Genomic DNA, 17,334 nt, shown 5'->3' with positions numbered 1-17,334 from the left:
GAGAGCACAAAGACGAGGTTAAACGCAGCAAAGGGCGGAGAAATGAGAGCACTGAGTGAAAACGGAGAAGAAAGAGAACAGAGTGAAAACGGCTAAAAACCAAAGCTCCTGCTCCTCGCTCCTCACTGCTGTGCGCTCGGGGTCGGGGTGAACAGCGAGCGGCTCATTATCATTTAAAGGAACAGGTGCTGAAAGCGGGCGTTCTGAACAGGGGCTGTTTACACAGGGGGAGAACACTGCTGTGGGGTTTGATTCTAGTGGTGTTTTGACAGGTCACAGAAGTTTCATTAGGAACCACAGCTATGTCCACTCGTGGAAAAGTGGGAGAATACACCCCCCTTTAAAATGGCACTATTCTAGTGAAATAGAATGTAGAGACCATATGGAAATGTCTCAGCAGAGCCTCTATAGAGGGTTGTACTTTGATGTCGTACGGTCACACAGTGCACTGCAGTAGAAAGTATCCAGATGTGATATGTTTGTAGTTGGAGCATGGTTTGGGTTAAATATTTAATAGAGACAGACCTTTTTTTTTTCTTCTACATCTGTGGAATGTTTGATCCATTTTTGTAGGATTGCCATCGCCTGCCAACGCTTACAGTCTTAATCCGTGACGCTTGTGTTTTCCCAAATCGTTTTGTTTACTCTTCCAGTTTCCCTCCTGCACTACATTCGTTTTTTCATTTGTTAAGACTGTGATCACTGGGGTTGATCAGATGCGGTGAATCAGCTCACGATGGAAGTTTTCGGTTTCTCTGGAAGCTGCTTGTAAGACTAATTCATCATCTTCATCTTCATCATCATCATCATTGTCGTTAACAGGTGACACCAGCTTCAGTTGAAGCCAGTAAACGGTGGCCTCTTTCTGCACAGTGTTCATCACTGGAGATAGGGGCTGATATATTATTACTTATTAATTTATTGTTTATCTTGACCATTAATGAAGTAATCGGACGAAAAGCATTGAATGAAGGAATCGGTAACAAAACGTATAGATATTTTCAAAGATTTCACAAAGCTTTAATAAAAACAGAATATATATATAATGTGTGGCATCTGATTATAGGCACTTTACGGGCAGTAATCTGACACGCCGAAATTTTAAAGATTACTTGGTAATCTCTGGAATTCTCTGGAAGATAGAGTCACACAGCAGCTTCTGATCAGATGAGACGAGGTTATGGACAGAATAGCTCCAGGGTTAAATATAAATAAGGGCTATAATTAACAGTCATGTGAATGCCTCATAGTCGTGTTTGCGAGCGGGACTCGTTGAGTCGTCTTGATAATGGGAGCTTTGTTTTTGTGTCACATTGTAGTGTATGTGTGGATTAGTCAGAGCGGCCGTCCAGCGGCTGGTCAGTATTTACTCTGCTCTCTTTCACACACATATGTTCCACTGTGCACAGAGCTCATTTGAAGCAGCCTTTCGCAGCAGGGTGAGTTTTTAAAGGTCCACACTTTAGTTTGAAATAAAAGTTGGGTATATGCACTTCATAGGTCTCTACTCTCCCTAGCTCTCAGCTCAGGGGGTTGGGTGTATCGTGATGTGACAGGTCTGGGCGGTTTGCATTCTTTGGGTTAGGTCTTGTCTTAGTGGCTGTTTGAAAAGAAGTGGTGGGTCTGCCTGATGTCGGAGAGGCTCCGTTTTCACCTGGTGTTAAGGTGCGTCCTGGGTGATCCAATGACCTGTGCCCAGCACAAAGTACAGGTGTGAACGGGGTGCAATGCGTCTGATTGAACAGACCACTTTCGGAGGTGGTCAGAGATGAAAACGACCACATTATTCTAGGTGTGTGAACGCCAAAGAGTCTCTGTCTCAGAGAGTGATAAGCACCGCCCACATCAACGCATCACAGCCCCAGCCAGGGCTTTCTGAATAAACAATTAAGATTCAAGGTAAAAATTAGTAACTTTTCAGGAGAAGGAAAAAACTTCGTAACTTTCAATGGAAGTTGATGTTAAAAGATTTATTCCAAATAATTTTGGGGCGTTTCTATTGGTCATTTCCTCATGAGAATTTCACGAAATGTGAAGAAATTTTAACTAAACATCTGTGAAAATGGAGATGCTTGTTTTCTCTTTGGACTGAGAGGATGTATTTGAAAAGTAAACCGTTCTACGTCGTCTTATCGACAAAAGTTGATCCATGTTTGATTTCTGGAGAAAGACAAACGTCTGCAGCAACAGCACAAACACTCGTCTACACACTCCACCGTCTTCTCACTTCTGTTTACTGCCTCTGAGCAGCGCCCCCTGTTGGTGACGAATCCTCGGTTTCCTCTAAAGCTGGTGTAAACGCGGCTGATTCGCTGAAAAGCGCCAAGGTTCGTACAAAACCGAATGGAACCAGTTCAAGTTCTTCTTTTGGTGGAAAGGTGCTATAAGTGTTTCTAAATTTTCTATTTGATCCCGCACATGACGCGAGAAACACGATCAGATACATCACAGGAGTTGCGTTTAAACGTCAGGCGTGAACGGCGCTGCGTTTCGGCCGTCATTTGTGATCTGGGGTGGATCCAGAGATGACAAAAGACTGGGTAAAAAACTCAGAATAAAGAAAAAAGAAAAGAGGGGCTAAACTTTCACAGATGTAGGTCACACCCCAGCTGTGCTCTTATTCAGTAGAGATGCAGTTCATTGTTTTCAGGGGAATATTTGCCCACTACTAGTGTTTTAAGGCCAGAAATGTTTGTGCTCTTTGTCCTAGATTATCCCCAAACCTGGCTCCAATTGTGTTGAATCAAATTTCAAGTTCATGGCGTCCTGGTGAGAGCCAGGGCCCGGAGCAGGGATCTGGGACATGTGGCTTTGTGGTGAAAATCGACATGGAGCTGAACGCCAAGCAAAACTAGGGGAAAAGAAGCCTGCAGACGAGCAGAACCAGTCAGTGGTGTTCAGTCTCTGAGTCCTAGCAGCCTCACATCTCTTCTCTTTGGTTTAACTCGTTGCTTATTGCGAAACGTAGCAGAGGTATTACCTCCGAGGCCAGTTCAAGGTAGTGTATGTGGGTTTATGTCGTTTCCTCATTCCCCTTTCTCTCTCGGCCAATCAGGAAAGCTGTGAAAGGGCATGTTGGAATCTGAATGATTTATGTCTGACGTGTCAAGATTTCCACACACACTGAAAAGACCCCTGGTCCACAGACCAAAATAGATCCGTGTTCAGGACTCAGTTCGGAGGGTGTGTTTACCTCTGTGCAGTTTGACAGAATTATACAGTGAAAATAACTGATCTCAACCATCGGCTGCGTTTGGACTTGTTTGTGAGACTTTGGTCTGATATTAAGTGCATTTTTCAGTCCACTTTACCTCCTTGTGGTGCAGTGAGCATAAACTTGCCATCGTTTACAAACAAGGAGGTCATTTGAAGGGTTTGTCTGATCCTGAATGCGCTCCGTTTATTCCTCCACTCTCGTTTACCCCAGTTTTACTCAGTTCTCTCGTTTCTCCTCTCGTTCTAGTTTGATTTCTCTTATTTCTCAGCTCTGGTGTGATGTCTGTTTTATGAAACTTGACCCTGCCCTTGCTCACGCATATGTGGGTCCAGCGACGTGATTGGAGAGATTCAGATGAGGGGCGGGGTTATTCTAATGAACCTGTATTTGATGTATCCCGTTTCCTGATTCGAGCAGCTCACAAAAACGGACCGGGTGGTGTGTGTGTGTGTGTGTGTGTGGGTTGGTGGGCTCCAGATTCGCAAATGAATGTGCACGTGAATAACGTGTCCCCTTTAGAACTTAACTGTATTAACACAGTGGTTGGGTTCTGACTGACAGCCAGGTTTTGAGCACCGTTAAAGACCCGCCTGGTCTGGCTGAAACTGGGCGGAGCTAAACTGCTGTAGAGCTGGGACTGAGTCAGATTTGCTTAAACAGGACTGGAAAGGGGATGGTTTATTTTGAAAGGAGAAGAGTGTCTGTGCACCTCATCAGAACAGATCTCTGGGCTATGGTTGGGCAGGATGTGGATCTGTGCCTGAGCTCTGAGAAACGGGTCAAAGGTTCTCCACACTGAATCCTAATCAGGTTACCGCTCCTCCTCAAACCGCCACCTTAAAAAACAAAGGGAAGCTCACCGCTTTTCCTGGTGTCTGGCACAATAGCGCCCCTGTTTGGGATGCACAGGGTCCTCCGGGCTCTTTTGTGTCCTGTGCTCAGTAAACAGTGATATCCATTCAGGCTGAGGTTGGCATCACCCTGCGGAGCTCCCAGATCCAAGGCCTCATTAATCACACACTGGATCTGTGTCACTGCCTGGGTCCTACACACACACACACACACACACACACACAGATGGTCCCCATGACCCTCCCAACCCTGAACGGGCTTTTTTGCAATTGTTTGGACACCCCCTTGGTCAAATTACATTTTGTTGTCGTCTCAAATCCAGCCCATCGCCTCTGAGTGTGTGACTTTGTCGGGCTTTACCTTGTGACTCACAGCAGCGTAACACACACCCTTTCCTTTCCTCCTGACTCAGAAATCCTACTTTCACTTTCAAGCCCAAAGATCTTACATAATGCAGCGCTGAGCGAGTAAAGAACATCGTCAGGTCAGTGGTCAAAGGTCGGACGGATGTCCCTCTAACGTCCTGGACGTTTAAACCTTTTGTGTCACACTTTCACGCATTTCTCATGAATGTTTTTTTTTCCTCTTGTGTCTCCGCAGGCGTTCGGCAACGCGAAGACAGCCCACAACAACAACTCCAGTCGATTTGGGAAGTTCATTCAGGTCAATTATCTGGAGAGTGGCGTTGTCCGGGGGTGAGTTAGTTGTCTTTGTTCTGCATTTTACATCTGTGTTTTTTTTAACTGAAGTCCAGCTGATGTTGGTTCTGGATTTAGAGACAGGTGTGTTCAGTTAGAGCTGGAACTAGGGGCGGGAATGTGGCATTCCCATAATGCTTTGATGTAGGCAAAATACATACTGCACATTTAAGAACTCACAAAGAATCACTGCCATTTTTTTATTATTCATGTGTTTAATTATTTTACATCTGGGCTCTTTTTAATTCACTTTTACAGCACTGTCTTACCATCGAGGGAGGGATTTGTCTCCTTTCCTCCTCCACCAGTGACATAGTGCAGTTTCTGCAGTGCTGAGCCTGGAGTAGAAATGACAGAGGCTCTGTTGTCTCTGTTACAGCTCAGTGGAGCATCTCTCAATTATTTTTTAAACTAAAAAACACCTAGTGTTGCTTTAAAGACACACTTACTCAGACCTCAGAGGCGCTGGTGTTTATCGTGGTGTCAGATCTGTACACAGCCCTGCTATATGTATACACTCTATTGGAAGCAGTCTATGGATGCAGGGCTTGGCAGAGGCCATGAGAAATGTGAGCGGGCGTGTTTTTCTTTCTTGTTTAATTTTGAAGCTCTTATCAAGTCCCCTTCCTCCTGCCCTAGCGTCTGTGTGGTTATTATTCACACCGGAGTGTAATCACATGTGTAATTTCCTCCCTGAACCCATAGAGAAGCTGCATGACTAGAAATAAGGAACAGATCGAGACTTGCACGGCGGTGGTAGTTCCCCTTCACATGAGCTGCCCTTTAGAGGCATAAACATCAAATAAAAAACCTGGTATTACATTTACACCCATCTGCAGGAACGTTCACATCACCTCTGTGTTTCTGCCTTCACTGTCCATAGCGACACACACTGTGCAGCGACAGATGAGCTACTGTCTCTGACTCTACATCTACAAGGTGGACCAACGAGGGAGGAGTGTCTCACAGAGTGGACAGAGAGTGGACACAGGGTTTAAAAACTCCAGCAGCGCTGCTGTGTCTGATCCACTCTACACCAGCACAACACACACTCACACAAACACAACAATCGGGGAAAGGGGATTACAAAGTATGCAGAGCAACAGATTGACTATAGTCTGTAATTGTAGAACTAGAAAGTGCTCCTGTGTGGAGCTGAGGGAATGGACAGAGTGTAGAAATGAGGAGGTGATTTTAATGTTATGGCTGATCTGTGTATTAGTTTATAGGGACTGGGGTAATGTGTGGCTTCTGTTGGATTTTTGAATGTGTGAGAGAGTGACTGTGTGTGTGTGTAGGAGCAGGTATTTCAGTGATGGGAATGCAGTAGTTTTTGAATTGGTTCTTAAACGGAAATAAAAGCCTTGCACAACTTCAGAACGCAGCAGAAGTCAGAAATGCAGACACACACTTCTCATTTTGTGTTAGAGTTTACATTATTGAATGTTATTAATTGGTAATTAACATAGGAATTGTAAGGGGTTAATGTATCACCATCAAACCCAGACTGAGACTGATCTGTTTACACCACGTTAAAGACTGGATCAACTGGCGATTTTCTAATGATGTGTCAAAATGAAAAACTGAGAACGATGGAGATCTGACAGAAAGCGTTTTATAAATTAAACCACATTGCATTTAAAGGCGTAGTTCACAACTGTCCTCTCCATGTGCTGCTCTGCAGTCGGTTTGCTCTGGAAACCGCTTTAATGTGTTTACGAAGCCCCAGTGTCTGTAAATGGGTAAAAAAACAAAGTGTCTGGGTCCGGTGCTAGGCTTTCTCTCTCTCTGCTCACGGCAGAGAAACGCCATCTGGAGGTTTTTAGACAACGGAGAGACTCCAAACGCTGAAAAGCACCAACCGAGATGAGGATGTTGCTCTATTCCTGCTCCATAGGGGGGTAACACTGACTTATTTCTGCTGTTACAGTTACATTACTTAAGGTGGAACTGACTCTAAATTCAGGAGAGCGCTAACTGCATTAGCGACAATGCTACAAAACTAAACAACTCCAGTTTAGAACTGCATTTTCCCACAATCGTAGACAATCCCTTTAAAGAGCATTGTTTTTAAAGGTGGGGAGTAAACTAGTTGTTATTCATACTTCCTTTACTTTTCACAAGGGTGTTTTCCCTTTTTTCTCTCTCTCTTATGTTTGGATTTAATTTAATTGATATTTTTATAGTATTGTATTGCCTTGTATCTCTCTGAATCTGTTTGAGCTGCCGTTATATTACTGCTGCGTGAAGAAAACCATGCGTCTCTTTGACGGCATTTAAACATCAGCTGTTTGTAGCGCAGTGTGAAAATAACAACTGACAACCAATAGAAAAGATCAAAAATAAATTAGAATAAAATCTCCATTAAATTGCATTAATATTAAAGATTTTCTTTGCCTTCTGTGTTCGCTCACCATTTTGGAGAAACAGAGTTATACAAATGAATCTGATTGTTATGATTATAAGCGTATTGTCCTTTTAGACTTGTTGGAGGTCTCTGTCTTTCTCACGTGGTGAGACCGGGACAGACGCAGTGATTTAAACTCGACTCTGAGGGAGTCAGATGGAGATTAGCTCCAGAACGGACTCTCGGTGCGGTTCTTTTATTTGTGAAGAGCGATTCGTGCAGAGAGTGGCTTTTGTTCGAGTCCTGATCCTTTGTCCGGAAGTCTCGGTCCGACACAATGCTCGCAGCTGACGCTGTGTGCGGTGCACGTGTGCAGTCCTCCACAAAGCAGAGGCTGTGCCAGCGCAAGTACGGCAGCCAAGAAGGGTCAGTAAACCAGATAACAAAGCTGGCAGCTTGAGAGGATGCTTTCAGTCTCTTTATTGTTCCGAGTCTGAATGCAGCCCCATGCAGTCGAACCCTCTCCATTGATAAACACGGAGTAAGTGGACACTTTGTTGCTTTTGTGTTCGACTGGGACGAGGCTGCTGCCGTTTCTGGGGCTGGGCTTTTAGGACGGGGTTCAAAACAATGCTACGGCAGACGAGCCCAGCTGTACGTGCCTCGGGAATTGTGTGTTTTTTCGCAGTTGGGACAAGAGCTATTCTTTATTCATGTTGTTTTTCAGTTTTGTGACGGTTCGTCCTAATGATTGAAATGTAAGGTTTTTATGCCCTGTGCAAGAAACCTTTTCCTCCTTTAACCCTCATTTCTTCCCAGTCAGTGGTTCACAAAAGTCACCACTGCTTTTGGTGTGAACTGAAGGGGTAAAGATTTATTTAGAGTGGAGGTGAATGGAACCAGACGTCTCCATGCGCCCGTCTGCATCACAACGACTGCATTTTAGCTCCTCCACCTCCAGCAGTGACCTCCGCCCGTCTAAAGAGCTTTATATGGTGGAAAGATGATGATGATGATGAGGTGGTGGTGGTAAAATAATTATGATTCTAATCTAGAGCTAAAAGACGTAGCGTAAGTTGAAAAACTGCTGTCGTCACATCGCAGAGTCGCAGTTTTAAAGCTAGCTTCCGTTATCAACCACTTCTTAAATGGAAGACCTTTTGTCAGTGCTTCAGCGCTCAACTAAATCACCTACCCTCCTCCAGGAGTTACATAGTTCTGTTTCTGCAGTGCTGAGCCTGGATTAGCACCGTCAGGCGCTGTTCTCCTTGTTACGGCTCAGTGGATCATCACAGTGATTTTGAAGCTGTAATTTTAAGGTATAATTAATACCTAGTGTTACTTTAATTTCCTTTTTTTTAGGAGTCACAACATGTCCCTAGGTGAGAGACAATGGAGGGTCAGGGAAGAGGAGACGAGATTAACTTGGTTTTTGTTCAGATCTCGGACCTTTAAAATCACAAGCTGTTTAATGTCGGGTTTCAGACCCACGGTGCTGGTGCCGTATGCGCTGCAGGGCTGAAGCACCTTGGCCTCCGTGTCTTTGTTTGCTTCGCTGTATTGTTTAGACCATCTGCCTCAGCTGTGCCATCGACCCGAAGCCTCTCTCACGCTCAGATCTCCTGCTTTATCCCCTGTGTCTCCGAGCTGACCGGCAGCAGACTGGACTAATGATGCACTTTCATTGATTTTTCTTCCCCACAGAGTGAGAATGTGACGTTTCATTGTCAAAGGTCATATTTATCATTGCCATCATCTACACCATCATTATTTAATGCCCTATAAGTGCTAGCAAATTAATATCCAGATATATTCCAGTTGGTTGTTAGGGATGATACCAAGCAGCCTGTTCCCCCGGATGCTTTTAATTGATTTTTCCTTCTCTCTCTGTCTCTCTCTCTCCTTTCTTCTGTCTCTCTCTCTCTCTCTCTCTCTCTCTCTCTCCTTTGTTCTGTCTCTCTCTCTCTCTTCTTCTGTCTCTCTCTCTCCTTTCTTCTCTCTCTCTCTCTCTCTCTCTCTCTCTCTCTCTCTGTCTCTCTCAGGGCCGTGGTTGAGAAATACTTGCTGGAGAAGTCCCGCCTGGTCTCCCGAGAGAAGAACGAAAGGTAAATCTTCACTGAAAAATAAAGCTCTAATCGAGAGCATCACTGAAGTGCTTTTTGGACTGAACTGGTGCCATTTAACAGAAATACACTGATGTGTTTTAGTTTATTGTTCATCACTTAATAATTAATAACATTTGACTGAAATTGAATGGGATTGTCCCTATAGGCCACCGTAGCTGCTCTTCACTTAAAGCAATATTTATCAAGGACCCCTGTCTTCACATAAGGAACTGTACTCAAGAAACAGACGTCGTGTGTAACCTACGGAAAAATGCATTTGCAAAAATATTTAATTATATGTATTTGTGATGTCACAAAACCCAACTTTTATTGATCTCCACCAGTTTAGATTAGAGCCCATTCACACTGACTCCAAATAACATTTGAGCCAATACTAGGGCTGGATGATACGGCTGAAACTTATATCACGGTGTGTTTCTTAGTTTTGGTCGATATGATATTATTTCTGTATCGATATGAACCACTGAAAATCCACTGAAAAAACGCCCAGAACAAACAAGAAGCATGACGTCACCATCAAACATTAACCTCTTAGTTTAAAAATATTAACATTGACAAAGCCAAGTTTTTAAATCCACTGCTGAACGGACAACAACCTCAATAATTCATGTTTAAATATTACAAATCATATAATAGTTATTGAAAAATGTTATATTGTGGTTAGGGCTGCGCCGTATCGTATCGTGTGCAATAATATCACAAAAAAATCAATATTGTGATTATCGTGATGTTCTGAAATGTTTACATAATGACGTCATACAGTTACACACAATAAATAGTGAGTCGTTTAAGCAGTGACTTTACGGTGGAAATGTGCTCTGCGTTCAAAAATTTGTGCAAAAATTTCCAATCTGAGTTGGAAATAAATTGTATTAAAAAAATATTTTTTTATTCAGTGTCAGAATCTCGGTTGTTTACAAAATAAGCAAATGTTTACACATTTATTTGTTGTTTCTTCTGAATATTTGAAATTGTTAAATTGTATTAAAATAACATGTAATTTAGTGTAATTTATATAAGAAATAAAAAATATTATCACAATAATATAATATTAATATAAAATAACTTGTTGTAAAAGTGTGTTAAAGTAATAATTATGTTCGCTTTTTTTCATATCGCTAAAATACTCTGAAATATCGTGATATTGTTTCAGGGCCATGTCTTTCCCACTAATTGCGATATTTATTGATATTGTAATATTGTCCAGCCCTTGGCAATACTACTGTTTGAAGGCAGCCAATTAGAACAGAGCTAATTTACATAAACTTTGTTTGGCACAGGTCAAATAAACAGCCTGTTTAATGCTGAGAGATGAAGTGAGGTGGTGGAAATGTCTGAAAACAAATGAATTATAGCAGTTTTAAGTTTTAAACGAGCAGAAAAATATAAGAAATGTTCCTTCCTTCAGTGCCCCACTAAAGTGCAGAACTGTCCCTGAAAATAAAAGCTAGGAATCCAGTTTTGCCTCGTGATAGTGAACACGTTGATAGTGTTGTTTTTGTGGGTATTTCCCAGCTCCCCTTGCAGCAGCGCGCTGTAGTAGTGAAAGCAGCTAATTATAGAAGGTCAGTTGTGTCATTGTCTGATAACAGGACTGGAAAAACTCCTCCTGTTAATAAATGTACTGTGGGCAGAGCTCACTCTCTCTCTCTCTCTCTCTCTCTCTCTCTCTCTCTCTCTCTCTCTCTCTCTCTCTCTCTCTCTCTCTCTCTCTCTCTCTCTCTCTCTCTCTCTCTCTCTCTCTGTGTGTGTAAGAGAGTGTTGACAGCTCTTTGTCTCCCACGCAGGAACTACCATGTCTTTTATTACCTGCTGGTGGGTGCGTCCGAGGAGGAACGCAGGGAGTACAAGCTCCTGCAGCCGGAAAACTACTTCTACCTCAAGCAGGTGAGCACACTCTCACTGTGGAGTGCTCTGAAGATGAGCTGGAGGGGACCTTTGATTGTAAACATGACTGAGAAGGTTTCAGAGCATTTGGAGCTTGTTAAAGATGTAGGACACAGTGATAGACCTCTGGCCCGTGGACTTTTGTTGGTTTATCATGGTGCTCCTTCCTGAGCTAGGAGTCAAACGCAGTCTGACAATAATCTTGAGAGTAAACGTTGTCCTCCAAGTGTGTTAAACTCCACCGATGTTGCATTAGTCACAGTTCAGAAAGATGCCCTGCAGTTTCACATACAGTTGCAGTTTTGTCATAAGTTTAAGGTAAATGCCATTTCACCCCTTGCCCCTGACACTTAACCCTTCCCATCCGTTTCACCCGGGGTGGGGGGCTCATTTCTTGTTGGGATAGAGTGGTAGGACGAAGTGTGAGGCTGTCACGGCTGAGGTTAATCAGAGTCACACATGAAATGGAGGGTTATGACGCCTTGTGAATCACTGGCGAGACGCTGCGCAGCGCCCAAAGAAACCCAGAAATGTCAGTATTTTCTCCTTTAAACTCTGATCCCCAGTCTATTGTCTGAGTTTAATGTAGTTTCAGTGGATTATGGCCGTTTGCTTCAGAACGAGCAGAAAACAGCACTAGGAGCAGCTGATGTCTCAGGAGTTAGCTGTAAACGTCCAGTTCCACCTTAAATGGTTCTGGCGACTGCAACATTTAAGGTGGAACATTTAAGTTTGAACAGAGATCTGCAGAATAGGAATCTGAATTCAGCTCCATATCCCAGAAGAGTGAGGAGAGGGGGGTTATATCTGATTGATGAACTGTTCTGAAGGCGAATGAGGCCCTAAATGTAACTAGCGGCTCCTCTGATATCACTGCGGACTGGTGCAGAGCTGCTACAGAGCACCAACAGTCGCCTGGGAATGAAGCGCTGCTTTTTATTTTGTCAGAAGTAATATCTCGGTTGTGAATCTCTCTTTTTCTCATCTCCCCCCTCACACACACACACACAGCAAAACTTTACCATAGAGGATGCAGATGACCTTCGACATGACTTTGAGAGGCTGCAGCAGGCCATGGAGATGGTGGGATTTCTCCCAGCTACTAAGAAACAGTGAGTATTTTTTAGGAATTCCTGCTCTAATGGGATTTATGACATGGGTCTGGCAGCGACTGTACTGAGACCGCATGACTTCACCGGTCCATACGAGAGTGGAGCCGATGAATATGTAAAAACGAACGCGGTGGTGTCTCCTTGTGACCTTAAATGTACATAAATGACTACTGCACTCTTTCTTCTGAGTCACTGAGTTCGGCTGTTGGCTCATACCCTGCGCATGTTGACACCTAAAGTTTATGTTGGCTGAAGAGGAAGTGCATTGTCTGAGCTTGGCTGAGTCATGTGTGTTTAATGGAGAATTAAAAATGAGCCATGGCCTCTCTACAGGATTTTCTCAGTCCTGTCTGCCATCTTGTACCTGGGCAATGTCACCTACCAGCGGAAGTCCACAGGAAGGGACGAGGGGCTGGAAGTGGGACCCCCAGAGGTTCTCGCCAATCTCTCAGAGCTGCTGAAGGTAGGAATAATGACCACTAGGGGGTGAGTGATGGGATGCTGTTGTCAGTGGTTCTGCTATGCCCCACCTTTTTATTGATTTATTATTTTTATTTAGTTAAATACCCACTCTGACACAGACAGATCTTTGCTTCCAGACTCCACTGGAGTTTGTTATTGAACAAATCACCTTCGAAGTCAAATTATTACCCAGTGGCATGCACCATCTTTCTCAGGAGGGCTCCACCCCCTCCACACACACACACACACTTTTAAAACCTGAGGGTTTTGTCTGCATTCTGGCTTCCCGTTCACACGGCTGCGGCATTATGTCACTGAAAACTGAGGTTTTTGAAAGTGCCATTGCTGCTGTTCTCTTGTGGAGGAAAGAAAACAAGATATTTTCAGAAACGTTGGCGTCACAGTGTGCTTCTCACTGGCTGCAATGCAAACTTCCTCCTTATTCATAAACCACAAGTCATTAAACAACAGTGTGCATACAATTAGCAGAAGACTTCAGATTCCCACACATGAATAAATAAAAATATATAATGCATTATTGAGATGTACAGTCAGTATTTTCATGACGTGTGTGGTGCGCTACACGGGGAGTATGGAGTGATTTGAAATTAAACCCGTTTCTCTCATGCATCCGGGTGATTTGAGCTCTCTCTGTAAAAGATGCTGTGGCCCCCTACTGGACTGGCATGAGCATGCAGCCGTTTTTATATTCGTCTGGACGGGGATCTTTAAAAGAATCGGACAGAGGACAGTTTACACTGTTCTAATTTAATATTTAAAACTCTCATGCTGCCCTGATAATCAGTTTTAGCTCCCACTTCCAGCACTGTGTATCCCGGTTGGTTGTTAGGAATTACCTGAGGTGCGTTTTGTCTCATAGGTCAAAGAGGAGCTGCTAGTGGAGGCTCTGACGAAGAGGAAAACTGTTACAGTGAACGATAAGCTGATTCTGCCCTACAGTCACAGTGAGGTAACCAGAGGAATCACGTTCTCTTCGCCCTGCGTCGTCTTAACACGTGTTTTTCTCTGCGTAGTATTTTATTACTGTTAAACGCTATCTTTGCCCTCCCCCAGGCGATCACAGCGAGAGACTCCATGGCTAAGTCTCTGTACAGCGCTCTGTTCGATTGGATCGTCCTCAGAATTAACCACGCTCTTCTGAACAAGAAGGACATGGAGGAGTCTGTTTCGGTGAGAGACGCTTTATATTCTTCTCTTTGAACGTTACTCTTTGAGCCTTTGTTTAAGACACACACACACACTCATCCAGAACGTTACTGGGTGTGTGTGAGTGAACGCAAACGTCTGTAACAGTTGTACTGGACGTTACCCGGGCTTTGTCCTCACAGTGCTTTGGTACACACTTCTGAAATTTGGTTCACACTACAGTGTCAGATCTGATGGTGGTAATTTTCAAATGATTAAGAAAAATAAAATCCTAACTGAAGTACTGGCATTTTTAAAGGGATTAGTTTCCACATCTCTGCCTGGATTCTAACAGCCCTCGTGTGTTTGTTCTCCATCCTCCAGTGTTTGTCCATCGGGGTTCTGGACATTTTCGGCTTTGAGGACTTTGAGACGAACAGTTTTGAACAGTTCTGCATTAACTACGCTAACGAGCAGCTGCAGTATTACTTTAACCAGCACATCTTCACCCTGGAGCAGGTCAGGTTCACAGTGACAGCCTTAGTACTGTAACAAGTGCTGCGTGGACGGTCTGTTTCTGTTTTAGCTCATTGTAGAGTGCTGGAATCAGAGTGTGTGGGTTTAATTTGATCTCTTCTCGCCTGTAGGAGGAGTATCAGGCAGAAGGCATCACCTGGCACAACATCGACTACACAGACAACGTGGGCTGCATTCATCTCATCAGCAAGAAGCCCACGGGACTCCTGTACTTACTGGACGAGGAGAGCAAGTAAGACTTAGAGGAGGGACGAGCTGAGAAAGAGGGCTTGGTCTGGTTCGCACATTACCATTAACTGCTCTGCCTCTTTGCTGCTCGCTCTAGTTTTGTACAAAACTACACACAATATTTGTTGTTTAAATGCTCCATATTTAGCTGAATCTCTCTCTCTCTGACTGTCTCTCTCTGTCTCTCTTTTTCTCTCTCTCTCTCTCTCTGACTGTCTGTCTCTCTCTCTCTCTCTCTCTCTGTCTCTCTCTCTCTCTCTCTCTCTCTGTCTCTCTCTCTCTGTCTCTCTCTCTCTGTCTCTCTCTCTCTCTGTCTCTCTCTCTCTCTCTCTGTCTCTCTCTCTCTCTCTCTCTCTCTCTCTCTCTCTCTCTCTCTCTCTCTCTCTCTCTCTCTCTCTCTCTCTCTCTCTCTCTGACTCTCTCTCTCTCTGTAGTTTTCCTCATGCTACAGATAAAACCCTTTTGGCCAAATTTAAACAGCAGCACGAGAGGAATCACTACTTTGTGGCGACGCCGGTGATGGAGCCTGCATTCGTCATCCGCCATTTCGCTGGAAAAGTCAAGTATCAGATCAAGGTAGAGTCCTCCATAAAATCCACACCATCACTGTAACATCCATGATTTCAAAACCTTCACAGAAATGTCAGCAACTTCTGATCCATCAGAGAAACCTCTGTAACTGCCAACAACATCAACAACATCCAAACTTTCACAACAACAACCTTAAATTTTATTGTATTTTATTGTGTAGAATCTATTTTATAAAACGGGAACCTTCACTGGTGTTTGTTCTTACTCTGGTGTGTTTAAAGAGCCTGTGTTTATGGAGCATTATTTATCCTTTAATAATCTTTTGACTGCGCTGCTCTTTGCAGGATTTCCGAGAGAAGAACACAGACCACATGCGTCCGGACATCGTGGCTCTGCTACGGAGCAGTGACCGGGCGTATGTTCGGCAGCTGATTGGGATGGACCCGGTCGCAATGTTCCGCTGGGGGATCCTCCGGGCCACCGTCCGAGGTCTCGCTGCATTCAACGAGGCCGGGCGCCGCTGGGCCGCCAAGAGCTCCGGTACAACACTCATTCATTCATTCATTCATTACCTGTAATCCTTATCCAGTTCAGGGATTTTTTTAATTTGTGTTAAATTCGTGTTTTAATTTAAATTCCTAGACAAGTGTCTCCCAAAGGGTTTGTGGCGTCAACAGGAAATGGTATTTAACTATTGGAGCAAGCCTTATGTTAATCTCCACCAACACAGGGTTCCATCCAGAAAAGTTTGTTCCCAGGTGGAACCAAGAGAAGAAATGTGAAATAAAAAGGAAATATAAACAGGAAAATGCTCTCTCTCGTTAGTTAGTTAGTTAGTTAGTTAGTTAGTTATCGTTACACTTAAATAGCGCCTTTCTAGACACCCAAGGACACTTTACAATCCACACTGCTCAGAACGCTCAATTCACACACACACACACACACTGGCGAGAAGCGGCAGCCAAACACGCACAGCGTACTCTCGACCAGGAACGACCGTCCACCTGGAGGACTGCATCGGGCACTAGGATTTCACCCAGGAGAGAGCGCCAATCCATATCTGGGCACACACACATTCACTCATAAACCAGGACAGTTATTACAGAAGCCAATTCACCTACCCTCCATGTTTTTGGGCTGTGGGAGGAAACCGGAGCCCCCGGAGGAAACCCACGCAGACACGGGGAGAACATGGAAACTCCACCCAGATGGGACTTGAACCCAAGATCCCAGCGCTGGGAGGCGAACGTGCTCACCACCAAGCCACTCGTGCCTTCTCACTCTTGCTCTTTCTTTCTCTCTCCCTCTCTCTCTCTTTCTCGCTCTCTCTCTCTCTTGCTTTCTTTCTCTCTTTCTCGCTCTCTTTCTCTCTCTCTTGCTTTCTTTCTCTCTCTTTCTCTTGCTTTCTTTCTCTCCTTCTCGCTCTCTTTTTCTCTCTCGCTTGCTTTCTCTCTCTTTCGCTTGCTCTCTTTCGCTCTCTCTCTCGCTCTTTTTCTCTCTTGCTTGCTTTCGCTCTCTGTCTTTTGCTCTCGCTCTCTTTCTCTCTTTCTCTCTCTCTTGTTGCTTTCTCTTGCGGTCTCTCTCTCTCTAAGATTATCTTACAAATAAAGCATTCACTGCCCTGATCACTGTGTGGATTAGATGTCATTTTAAGAGAAAGTCCAGGGTCTGTTTCTTAGATGACGTTAAAATTTCTAAATGATGTTTGAAGCTGCAGCACACAATTGGCGTCACACAGGTTTCTACGGAGTGTAAATAACATTCAGATGCTCTTCTAACAGTTTAAAAGTGACGTGTGCTGAAAAGTCGTGGAATTTCTGTCCATTTTAAGAGCTGATAAATAAAAGTTGTGCTGCCAAATGAGCTCATAAATGAATCATCAGAACCAGATTAGTGTGAAATCTGAATGTGTGGAGCGTTTTGTTTTGTTTTATTTTTAGCCGCACGTGAAAGAGCTGCTGTGTGACGCAAGAGCTTTTCCAAGTCTGAACTTAAGACGATTAACTGCTCTGAGCAGCGAAATTATGGAGAGAGCACTCAAAGGGATATTGTTTTAACCGCTGTTTGTTAGAAGAGTCCAAACTAAGGGTTCTGGTTTTTACAAATAACCCACAACAAGAAGGAAACAACATTTCTCCCCAAATCTTTACCAAATTATTAGTCGTCTCCAGCTCCACCCCCCGTTTACGCC

The 17,334-nt window shown here is 44.0% G+C and overlaps 1 protein-coding gene across 5 annotated transcripts in view; it reads left to right on the top strand.

Moving 5' to 3' along the window:
• The window catches only part of si:zfos-588f8.1, an 82,908-nt gene that overhangs the window by 35,138 nt on the left and 30,436 nt on the right, over positions 1 to 17,334 (top strand). For all 5 annotated transcript variants that reach the window (XM_066646879.1, XM_066646877.1, XM_066646878.1 and 2 more), the window contains exons 3-13: positions 4,670 to 4,764; positions 9,157 to 9,219; positions 11,028 to 11,127; positions 12,139 to 12,239; positions 12,573 to 12,702; positions 13,582 to 13,671; positions 13,776 to 13,892; positions 14,232 to 14,366; positions 14,495 to 14,616; positions 15,047 to 15,188; positions 15,488 to 15,683. In XM_066646879.1, coding sequence (XP_066502976.1) covers positions 4,670 to 4,764; positions 9,157 to 9,219; positions 11,028 to 11,127; positions 12,139 to 12,239; positions 12,573 to 12,702; positions 13,582 to 13,671; positions 13,776 to 13,892; positions 14,232 to 14,366; positions 14,495 to 14,616; positions 15,047 to 15,188; positions 15,488 to 15,683 — 1,291 coding nt within the window. The remainder of the gene's footprint in view (positions 1 to 4,669; positions 4,765 to 9,156; positions 9,220 to 11,027; positions 11,128 to 12,138; positions 12,240 to 12,572; positions 12,703 to 13,581; positions 13,672 to 13,775; positions 13,893 to 14,231; positions 14,367 to 14,494; positions 14,617 to 15,046; positions 15,189 to 15,487; positions 15,684 to 17,334) is intronic.

This window comes from Hoplias malabaricus, chromosome 16 (assembly GCF_029633855.1).
Source record: "Hoplias malabaricus isolate fHopMal1 chromosome 16, fHopMal1.hap1, whole genome shotgun sequence".
Classification (NCBI taxonomy): domain Eukaryota; kingdom Metazoa; phylum Chordata; class Actinopteri; order Characiformes; family Erythrinidae; genus Hoplias; species Hoplias malabaricus.
Note: the sequence above shows the minus strand (reverse complement) of the source record. Positions and strands in the feature narration are given on the sequence as shown.